At 36.4% G+C, this 11,901-nt stretch overlaps 1 protein-coding gene across 2 annotated transcripts; it reads right to left on the reverse strand.

Moving 5' to 3' along the window:
• Positions 1-82: 82 nt before the first annotated feature.
• Positions 83-11,715, reverse strand: prlrb (prolactin receptor b). Of its 2 annotated transcripts, none has more exons than XM_055200763.2 (9): positions 11,502-11,715; positions 9,002-9,070; positions 8,795-8,927; positions 8,551-8,720; positions 7,638-7,813; positions 5,153-5,294; positions 4,835-4,934; positions 4,663-4,732; positions 83-3,544 (listed from the first exon to the last, which is right to left on the reverse strand). In XM_055200763.2, exons 1-9 carry the CDS (start codon positions 11,530-11,532, stop codon positions 2,891-2,893), a joined length of 1,545 nt encoding a protein of 514 aa, XP_055056738.2. In that variant the 5' UTR covers positions 11,533-11,715; the 3' UTR covers positions 83-2,890. The 2 variants fall into 2 exon arrangements, with proteins under 2 accessions (XP_055056738.2, XP_073716718.1); XM_073860617.1 differs by lacking the exon at positions 11,502-11,715 and adding an exon at positions 9,536-10,295.
• Between the last annotated feature and the right edge of the window lie 186 nt (positions 11,716-11,901).

Consider the following 11,901-nt stretch of genomic DNA (forward strand, 5'->3'; position numbering starts at 1 on the left):
GTTTCTGATTATTGGGCGACATATATTCCCCTCAATTGTCTATTGTGGTTACAGCCATAAAACTTGAATGATGAAGTACATGTTTTGTTTCTGATAGATTTTATTACAAAAAGCTAATATTTAATAGTACATATTTATCGAAAAAAATAATTAAGTTATCTACTAGTAACACTTTACAATAAGGTTGTATTTGTTAACATTAATGCATTTGCTAACATTAACTAACAATGCGTAATTATTCAGCATTTATTAATGTTTGTTAATGTTAGTTAATGCTAATACAATTGTTCATGTTAGTTCATTAAAGGTGCCATAAAATAAAAAAAACTGTATATACCTAGGCATAGATTAGAATAGAATAATAAGAGCTCTGTTCATGGTAATGACATATTGTGAGCCTCAAATGCGTTTGTTTTACTCATTTTTATGTAAACCTTGTGCATGCAAAAGACAGCTGGAAAACAGGCCAATCTCAACATAACACCGACTGTGACATTACAGTCACGATGTATGCCCCAACATTAAATTACACATTAAATTAATTACAAAGTTGTTAAAATGCTAAAAAACAAAGTTGTGACTGCTGAGTTAGCGCTATATGCTAATTAATGCTACATGCTAGCGTTTAGACTAAAGTCCTATTGACTCTACAGTTAAGTTTGGCAGGTCCATACTGAAAAAAACACAAACTTACCACTCAGAAACGTCCATTAACAATCTTCAAACAATTAGTTGTTACTCAAAATCTGTATTTTTGTCTGATACAGGCTCAAACATAAGGTCTGTATACAAATGCGAGCTACTGGCATGAGCCTCAGAGCAGAGCTCAACATTATTATTCATGACCCTTCCAAATAGGGCAAAAATAGACCATTTCATTCAAAGGACAAATCGTAGGGTTTTTGTAATATCATATTATTTCAACATATTATTTCAATGCATTTTTGGCACCTTCAACTAATGTTAACAGATACAACTTTTCATTTACAAAATGCATTAGTATGAAATTAACATGATGTAGAACTATAGTTCATGTTATCAAATGCATTAACTATGTAAACAAATACAACCTTACTGTAAAATTGTTTCAGTGTTCATTTCATCTTTTTATAATTCCAACATAAAGTATCAAACAAAATGCATAGATGTTTACCACAATATACCAAATGACCAAAAAAAATAGGAATGACTTGCGTTCCAGTTTGAAACTGCAGTAAAATCTGCATTAGGATTGTTTAAAATTCAAACTACTTCCATTTCCTTCATCCTGAACCCAATGTTTGTTCCCATATAGCGTCAGGTCAATGTTTGACTTGAAGTAACTCTTTACTGCTGCACTGCAGACCATAAATGTTCCATGATGAGATCTGCTGACCCGCCTGCGTCTGCATTAACTCGCTTCTCTCAGGTCGTATACAACATGAAAACCCACATCAAAGCCCTCCGAGTCTAACCTGCTTCTCGGCTCACTGCTCTCGTGTTTGGTTAAGCTTTGACAGCGGTTAGGTTTTGATAACCCTTGTGTGCGTTTTGCACAAATGTAATCTATTATTCAGTAGTAGTATTGACTCTAGTTGGCATCATTAAAATGAACAACTTCACTAATACATTACACAACAACTTGAAGTACAAAAAAATGTATGCATATATGGATATATTCATTTTTACGGTTCAAAAATGAACTTTGTGAATGAATATTGAATCTACATATTTACAGTGAATAAGGTTTTAGTGATAAATAAAATAAATTGTAAGTTTTTTTACGAGGTGGCTAATTCGTACAACCACTTTCATACATTTGTGTATGATTGCTTTTGCCCCAGTAACGTATTAGGGGTGAGGTTTTGTTATTGTTTTTTTTTTTACAAAAATCATGTGTTTTTTACCGAGCCCCTAAGGTGACATTGGAGCAAAAAAATGTAAAGTTTAGTTTCATGTGCTCACGCGAAACCTTTATGTGCAGAATTTTTTTTAAGTTTAGTTTTGCGTGGTCACATGAAACTTTTGCGTGCGCACGTGAATCTATCGCGTGCGCACGCACGTGAATCTATCGCATGCGCACGCACGTGAATCTATCGCATGCGCACGCGAAAGCGAAAGTTTTACGTGCGCATGCAATAGATTCACGTGAGCTCACGAAACTAAACTTTATTTATTTTTTGCTCCATGTCCCCTTAGGGGCTCCATAGTTTTTGTATGATTCACTTCATACGAATTCGCCAACTGATAAAATATGTACGATTTCTCGTGAGACCAGAAATGTATGATTTGCTTTTGCCCCGGTGACGTTGGTTTTAGGGGTGGGGTTTTGCTATTGTTTTTTAAAGATAATCATATGTTTCTGTACAATTTACAATACACTGTAAAATCATTTTGACCAGTCAAAGAAATCTTGGTTTGCTAGTTTCATCATGCATAACTATAGAAGAATAGTTTTTTTTAAATGTGTACAACTATTCAAAAGCACGTTGTTTAGCAACAATGACCTTCGAAAATAAAGGGTAGCAAGCATTGCGAGAGAAAGAGAGGCAAAAACTTGTGGTGTTTTGTTTGTCTCCTTTGGTGAGGTAGTTAGTTGAAAAAATGTTCAGAGAGGTTTACCAATCAATATAATGATCTGTAGTAAGGTATTTTTTAACAGCCGTTGGTCCATGTGTAATGTTTTTTTATAAGGACGTTCTAGCAGCTTCCTGTATTTAGACCCATATTGAGTAAGTCAACATAGAAAAGTCAATATTAATAACCATTACAAACCTATTAAACTCGATTTCCGTAAAACAATAAACACCACGCACAGGTTAACAGATGAGAAAACATTACTGAAAGTCGAAAAAGTGCTTCAATGGGGGAACAAAATGATCCCAAAGTTGTGGTCACGGCAAAGTCAAGATCAGCTTGAAAACGTTGTCACAGTTTCCAAATATTCCAGAGGTTCTGTTGAACCGGTTGAAATCTCAGTTTCAAAAGTTTTGTCACATTTGATCTCTTTATGTCTTTGTACGTTTGTGTCTTTATGTAGCACAAGAACGTTGTCACTTAAAATATCACTGATCTTACTGTAGTCCTCCAGCGGTTCCTGTTCTCGTTTCTCTTTATCAACCTCAACGTACCCTGTGAGTTCGCCAGGGCTGATGCTGAGTTTTCGTGGGCGGTCGCTACTCAAACAAGTGTATTTGGCTGGATTTCGGTCCTGAGCGTTTATCGGTAAGCCACTACTGTTAAGTTGAAGCTCCCCTGAACCATCAAGTTGAAGATGCTCTGAACTTAATTCAGGTTGGATTGTGGCTAGTGTATCTTCATACTCGTATCTGTAGTCCTGAGGATCACGGCCTGGACCGGGGCAGCTCAATCGCTTCAGTTCCTCAGTGCTCTTCTGACCGATTTGCTTGAACTTTTGGGCAGGTTCTGTGAAACATTTTCCATCAAATGTTTCCTCGTCGTCTTCAGAGATCACAAGATAGTCCACGTCACGCTCCGAGCCTTGGGCTATCTGTGGATATCCATGAATGATGAGGGCATCGAAGATCTCTCCAGTCGTTGCGTTCTGTGAAATGGATAAAATGAGAGGTAACAGTGAGTACTTTATTAAATTGATCACTAGCTTAAGATTAGTGGGGCAACAGACAAGTCGATATTTCCTCCTACATTTGTTTATCGCGATTTTAATGATCGCTGAAAACTAACGATATGGCAATAAAATAAGTTGTTTTAACCCATTTAAATGTTGGACAGAATCAGCCGTTGCCAAGTGTTCCAACCCAAATGCTGGGTGGTTTAACCCAGCATTGTTTCTGTTCCAACCATGGGTCAAAACAATCCAATATTTTTTGTGTCAAACTATATAATTTAACTATATTTTTTGATGAAAATGTGTGCCATGGCAAATTTCGTGGGACAATATCATTCAAGAATAAATATACTTCAAGTAAAACAGTCTAACCCCCGTGTCTCTACGATGTTCTGATGCAGAGATATAAAGCAATGTTTATTCGGTTGCTAGGGTACTGTATTTGGTTGCTAGGGAGACAATTTGCATACACTAGTGATTACACCCCAAGTCACAAGTAAAATGGTCCAACCCCCGTGTCTCTATCACACTGTGGTGCGAAGATATGCTTCTAGGCATTTTACAATGACAGTCTATGGGATCGGTTGCTAGGGCACTGTCTTTAGTTGCTAGGGCGTGGCTTGGGAGTGGCCAATGATGCTGCTCCAGAAGCTACTTGCCAGCATGAATAATATAAACCAACCCCTATGTCGCCATGAGATTCAGATTTTAAGATATAACTGTTTGGATTTTGTGTTGCTAGGGTGCTCATATTTGGTTGTTAGGGGCATGGCCTAGTTTTACCTCTCTAAAGATCCTGAGAGACTGATTGGATGCCTGAGTAAAATGAGCCCACCCCCATGTTTCTATACTGACACTATACACTATACTGCAAAGATATCCATCTCTGCATTTTATAATGGCAGTCTATTGGATGGGCAGTCTATATGGCAGTCTATAGACATGCAGGTTAGGTGAATTGGAGATTTCGGCGTGCCCTCCCCCAACATGTGTATGGATTAACCGGTTCTCGGCATCAATATATAGCCATGGATGAGAATCGAACTATGGTCTTTGACCAATGCTCTACCAGTTAACATATATGCATGTTGTACCTTAATTAGCTGAGTATCAAAGCCATTGATCTTGGGTTCTGGAATTGGTGGCAGTAGAAAATGTTTGACGCTAGAGTAAATAAACACAAACAATATTCAACAACATGTAAATAACCTGTATAACAACAGTATAACAGTGTGTAAAGCGATTGTAATGAGAGGTCAGGCTTACTGTTTTATCTTGGCTGCCAGCAATGCTGCGCTCAGCAAGAAAATAAAGGCTGTTAGAGACGCAGCGAAGATCATCACATCGTTGTGTGTCTCTGAGGTTTCTAAAGCAGAGAAAATGGTTTGTTAAGATTGGAATTTAAATAGTTTGCGATTTCACTTTAAAAGTTTGTTTTAATTTATTTATGGTCTTATAGTTGCAGTTTGGATTTTTACGTCTCTTTAGCCTGGTCATCATTACATCAGACAAACTCCTTTGTATTGTTACACAATGAAATTAAGTTGTAAAAGATTAAAATGACTGCCGGTGGTTTTATCTTACTGTCTGGGATCCAGATGGATACGGGTGAGCTCCATTCACTCCACAGGCCCTGGTCGAGTTTACAGCGCACTTGTATATGGTAAGATGCTCCTGGCTGAGGACTGTAGATGCTAAACTCCAGCTGTTTTCCAGCACTATATGACTATAGGACAAAGGATTTAAAATAAACAAAAATAAGTTGTTGAGCAAGTACATCAAATCAGTGTTTATACCCTTTAACCCAATTCAGAGCTGAATGATAATGATCTATAATTTGAGCTGTCAGCAAGGGCGTGAATTTGGTATGAAGACCAGGAAGGTTTAAATGTCAACTCTACATAATTAGCATTAATTATTGTAAAAACATCGTGGGGGTTGTAATTGCTAGTTTTGTAAATTGTTTTGATGGTTAATGGAAAATATGTCCTTTACTTCTAGGTATAAAATGTCAGTTTTGTGATGTCTGATGTCATGTGACTTAAAGTAATAATTGCATTTTTGTAGTAAGTAGTAAGAGCATGTAATGTCACTTAGATTATTTATGTCATTTAAAACAGAGATAACAATATATAGGCAAACGTTACACATTGCAGCTTTAAAGGAATAGTTGATTTACTATGATTTACTCACCCTCAAGCCTTCCTGGATGTTTATGATTATCTTTTTTTCCAGACAAACACAATCAGAGTTATATTAGAAAATGTCCTGGCTGTTCCAAGCTTTATAATGGTAGTAAATGGTGCTTCTGATTAGATGCTTTGTTATTTTAATTTGTAAAATCGCATCTATTGGCCTCAGAGCTGGCTCTGGAGCTGTGTGGATTACGTCTGTGTAGGATGGATGGACTTTTTTTGGCTTCGAATCGGAGGCACCATTTGCTGCCATTGTGGAGTTTGGAGCAGCCAGAACATTTTCTAGTGTAACTCGGATTGTGTTCGTCTGAAAAAAAAAAATATACACTAAGGACAATAAGTATTTGAACACCCTGCTATTTTGCAAGTTCTTCCACCTAGAAATCATGGAGGTGTCTGAAATTGTCATTGTAGGTGCATGTCCACTGTGAGAGACATAATCTAAAAAAAAATCCAGAAATCACAATGTATGATTTTTTTAACTATTTATTTGTATGATTTAGCTGCAAATAAGTATTTGAACACCTAAGAAAGTCAATGTTAATATTTGGTACAGTAGCCTTTGTTTGCAGTTACAGAGGTCAAATGTTTCCTTGTAGTTTTTCACCAGGTTTGCACACACACTGCAGGAGGGATTTTGGCCCATTCCTCCACACAGATCTTCTCTAGATCAACCAAATGGTCATTGGCAAACTTAAGACGGGCCTGGACATGTGCTGTTTTAAGCAGGGAAACCTTACGTGCCATGCATGATTTCAAACCATGACGTCTTAGTGTATTACCAACAGTAACCTTGGAAACGGTGGTCCCAGCTCTTTTCAGGTCATTGACCAGCTCCTCCCGTGTAGTTCACGGCTGATTTCTCACCTTTCTCAGGATCATTGAGACCCCACGAGGTGAGATCTTGCATGTAGCCCCAGTCCGAGGGAGCTTGACATGTTAAGCTTCTTCCATTTTCTAATGATTGCTCCAACAGTGGACATTTTTTCACCAAGATGCTTGGCAATTTCCCCATAGCCCTCTCCAGCCTTGTGGAGGTGTACAATTTTGTCTCTAGTATCTTTGGACAGCTCTTTGGTCTTGGCCATGTTAGTAGTTGGATTCTTACTCATTGTATGGGGTGGACAGGTGTCTTTATGCAGCTAATGACCTCAAACAGGTGCAGCTAATTTAGGATAATAAATGGAGTAGAGGTGGACATTTTAAAGGCAGACTAACAGGTCTTTGAGGGTCAGAATTCTAGCTGATAGACAGGTGTTCAAATACTTATTTGCAGCTGTATCATACAAAAAAATAAAAAAATCATAAATTGTGATTTCTGGATGTTTTTTAGATTATGTCTCTCACAGTGGACATGCACCTACGATGACAATTTCAGACCCCTCCATGATTTCTAAGTGGGAGAACTTGCAAAATAGCAGAGTGTTCAAATACTTATTTTCTCACTGTACATCGAGGATTGCTTGAGGGTGAGTAAATAATGGGGTAATTTTCTTTTTTGAGTAAACTATCCATTTAAGGTGTGTCTGATTTATAGGTAAACTCTTAAAATTTTCACTTCAAAGTTTAAAATGTAACAAATTTGGCCTTTTAACCTCTACTGATGCAAGAGCCCCAATATTAAAAGCTAGATTTTCTTCTAAACACAATTTACAATAATTTATTAAAAATATTACTATTTTATTAAAGTTAAATTTTCACACAAATCTATAAAAGTATATAGAATATAATTTTTTAAAATCCATTTTATTCTATTCTAATTTAAGTAATAAGCACCCTAGTTAAAGTAGTGTAACATTGTAAACCCTAAACAACATTTTTTTCAAGTATTTCTTTTAAAACTCTTACTGTCCTTGAAACTATTTCAATCTCACCTCCCAGTCTTTCTTCTCCTTGCTGTTCTCCATTTTAATGCGAACTTCATATTTAATTGTCACCCAGCCCGAACGTGTGTCCGCATCACTGGGTGGCCGCCATCGCAACAGGACATAAAAGCTGTTCTCAGTCTGATTTACAGTCACATTTACATTTTCTGGAGGGTGAGGCTGAACTGTAGGACAATAAAACACGTTAAATGACACAAAACCGAACAGACATAATGTTTCATTTACAATCATGCAAATTGACTTTCATTCAAACTATGTGTGTTCCCTCGGTTTGATCCGATGACCTTCTGTGCTGTTCCACATGAGAATGTGAAATTAATGCACATGAACTTTTAAAATCACACTTGTGCAAACCTTTCACCTCCATACACATGCGTATTCAAGCTGGCCCAGGTGGGATGTTCATCCTCATTTTATTAAGCTACTCCCAGGAAAAACAGCCTCTGTTAAATACCACTCAGTACTTTTCCATTAAAATCTTCCTCATTGAACTCTCCAGTACAGGTGGGTGAAGCCCAGCAGGCACAGATTTATGGCACACGCAATTGCAAATTGACTAAAACAAGGACTTGCGAGGAGTATAGCTAACAGCTCACCTACTGTTACAAACCATACACTGTTTTAGAAAGTAAAATTGTACCATGAGGAAAGTGACCTGTTTTGGTGTGCTTGGCCTTACAAATAAGTATGCAAATTTTTCAAAAACTATATTTAGCAAGCAGCTCACAGTGGCTCCAAGCGTGAGTGTTGTCAAAACAACCCTGAAATTGGTCTCTGTGGTAAAACATCATCAACCACTCATGCATGGTTAGTATACACTAGGGAGTAATGGACATCTCGAGAGCGCACATAAATACACGCATAACGCACACACGTTAGCATGCACACGAAATAAACTCACCGATATCCATAACATCTACTTCCACAGATTCAGAGTAGGTTTTTCCCAGCGCGTTGGACGCAAGCACCGTGATGTTGTATATGATCCAAATCGATGTGTGCTGCTTATCGAAAAAGCAGGAGTTGTTTCCTGCTTTATGATAATCTGGACATTCAAAGACTTCCACAGAGCTAAAAAATATGTTTCATATGTGTTATTACTTTAAGTCAACAGTTTAACCAAAATCTAGGATTTACTTTCTCACCTCTCCTTTCTATAGTACAGATGGTGACTTGTTGGCAATCCACCTGAAGATCCGGGCTCCCACCAGCACGTGAAAGTTTCTTTCTCAGGTGACCGACATTTTGTAAGTCTAGGCCGACCGGGTGGAGAATGACCTGGACACACATAATACAGTATAAATAGATCAAAACCAATGATGGGACCACCAAACAACACATTCTTCACTTACACATGCTGTATGAGATCCAATAGAGAAGCCACATCAGAGTCAATGCATCTGCATCTCTTCGCATTTTTCCTGCATGAAAAAAGTCCACAAAGACAATAAGCTGCCTACCTCAAGCACATTACGCACCACCTGTGGAGTTTGTTTGTACTTCAAACATGAATCGAGACATGCAAAACAACCATTGGCATGTGTAAACAGCTTAGCTCTGAAAAACAACTAAATGAAGTTAAAAGGTCGACTATGTGAACAGTTACATAGACTGCATTAAGGATGATTCTCAGGTGCATCGCTATGAAGGTGCATATCATAGTGAGAAAGCCATCCACAAATATTTGTCAAAGTTTTTTGACATGAACAGTTAAGTCATCGTCAATGTATTGAATGCATTTCTGCAGGGATTGTATATAGATAATGTACATAGACGATGAAGATAAGTCCCTTTTATTTAACGTTTTATACAATACAGATTGTTTAAAGGCGGCTTGACAGTAATAAACAGGAAAATAATCATGTAATCTTTAAAGCACAGCATACCAGACAAATGAGTCAGGTGTGGCAGGCGCAGGTACAAATTGTTGACTCAATGGAAAGTTACAGCCTCGGAGAAAAGAGATCCAATAAAAAACTGATTGGACACTTGCAAAACAATGAATGTGCGTTTTAATGATTTTATACAAACACTCCGCTGTAGTATGTTGTAGTGCGCAAACTACACCTCCCGCATCCTACACCCTATATTTGCATATTTCAGCCTACACATATTTACAACACAACAAACAGATCATTAAAACGCCATGGGCTTAGTGGAAAATTAACTCAAAGGTTAACTCAATGATCTTGGTATGAATCACATACGAGCTTTTGTCTGTGGTCAGTACAGTGGTTTTTATTCAGTGACCCACATTAAATGCACTTATTCGAGAGGAAGCGGGTTAAAGTCCGATTTTTTTTAATGGATTTTAAAACATTTGATATTAACTTTCCAAGTCAGTTCCAAAATAATTGTTTTTAGTCTCACAAATCTGTCCGGCAAGAGTATTTTGCAGGAATTGTTTCTAAAGAAGGACATTTTTACCCACAGATTTGCTCATACGATGCATAAATCATTACTGGGAAACACTAAACTTTCAGAAAATTGAAAAAGTCTAAAAAATTCCAGTCATTTAAGGTCTTGTCTCAAGGGATTAATTTTACCACACCAGTCCCACTGATAACAATGTGATAGCTGACAGCCAAAACATATTGCTTCAGTAACACAAGACAGGCCAGGCAGACATCTTATTATCTTATGACAACAAAACTGACCAAAGAAAATTTTTAGAGATTTTGAAGAAAGAGTTATATATAGTTATATAGAGAAAGAGAGAGAGAGAGAGAGAGAGAGAGAGAGATACAGTATATACACTGCAAAAAGGTCTATATAAATCAACACATATTTTAATGTTGCTGTAACTTATAAAAACAAGTTAAAATTGTTTAACTTTATTTGTTATGTTATGGCAACTTATCACAGGTCAAAACTAAAAAAGGTAGGTTGAATTGACTTGCAAAACCAAGTTGTTTTATCTCCATGCTGCATTTTTTTACAATGTATACACTGTAAAAAATACTTTGCTTCCTTAAAATTTTTGTTGAATCAACTCGGATTAATAAGTCATTTCAACTTACTATTATTTATCTTGACTAGAGATGAGTTGTTATAACTACAGGTGAGTCAACTTAATTTTATAAGTTGTAACATCTAATTTCTGTTGACATGACTTGTAAATTTGAGTTGATTTAACAAAAAAATTTAAGGCAGCAAAGTATTTTTTTTACAGTGTAGATAGATAGATAGATAGATAGATAGATAGATAGATAGATAGATAGATAGATAGATAGATAGATAGATAGATAGATATTATATTTACATTTTTTATGTTTGATATATATATATATATATATATATATATATATATATATATATATGTATATATATATATATATATATATATATATATATATATATATATATATATATATATATATATATATATATATATATATATAAAATATTAAATATAAAATATTAAGTGTAGTAGCCTAAATGTAGTAGTAAGTGTAGTTGTAGTAAACGTTATTTATTTAGTACAGTATCAGGTTGATGTAATATGCATGTATATTGTGTATGTTTGTTATCTGTATTATTAACAGTAACATGATTTCTGCATATACTAACGCATTTTATTAGTGAATATGTTTTATAAACAGTTTATATATTGTATTACACTGTTGCATACTATAGTAATTAGTACACTGAAAAAAACAGTAACTGCTGTATTACTTCATGTCGGTTATGAATTAAAAATGGCTAAAAAGCAATAAGAGAACAACACATCAAGTAAAAGCAACCCTGTAAACACACTTTTTGTGTCATTTCGTGATATTTGCATTAACGTATAGATCCTGTAAAATGTTACACACTAGAATATATTAGTATTGAGTATGGAAGGAGACTCACCTGGATTTACCACCCAAAATGCGCTAAACATCACACACACAGTCACCTGTGTTTAGTCCCATAACGCAGTGCTACATTTCGGACTGTTGCGCTGTCAAAACTCCAGTTTTCTTTCCGACTGGTGGCAAATGACGGAGATCCCCAAAACACATTATGATGAGAGTGGGAAGGCCAGATGCAACGCCAACTTGTTGACACTGCGCACAATCTCCAGTTACACACACGCAGAGAGAGAGAGAGAGAGAGAGAGAGAGAGAGAGAGAGAGAGAGAGAGAGAGAAAGAAAGAAAGGGGGTGGGGGGAGTGGCACGTTGACAGATAGGGTACTTACCTGCCATTAACAGTGTGTTGTGTTACTGTATAACCACATAAAATATTGCTGTATATTATAATTATTTTAC

The sequence above is a fragment of the Misgurnus anguillicaudatus genome, chromosome 22, assembly GCF_027580225.2.
Source record: "Misgurnus anguillicaudatus chromosome 22, ASM2758022v2, whole genome shotgun sequence".
In the NCBI taxonomy this organism is placed as follows: domain Eukaryota; kingdom Metazoa; phylum Chordata; class Actinopteri; order Cypriniformes; family Cobitidae; genus Misgurnus; species Misgurnus anguillicaudatus.

Excerpts from the sequence above, each read along its gene's own strand:
- prlrb (XM_055200763.2), bottom strand. The coding sequence starts at position 11,532 with ATGTTTAGCGCATTTTGGGTGGTAAATCCAG. Across the intron at positions 9,071-11,501 it reads ATTTTGGGTGGTAAATCCAG|GAAAAATGCGAAGAGATGCA; the intron begins GTGAGTCTCCTT and ends TTTTTCATGCAG. Across the intron at positions 8,928-9,001 it reads TTGGATCTCATACAGCATGT|GTCATTCTCCACCCGGTCGG; the intron begins GTAAGTGAAGAA and ends ATGTGTGTCCAG.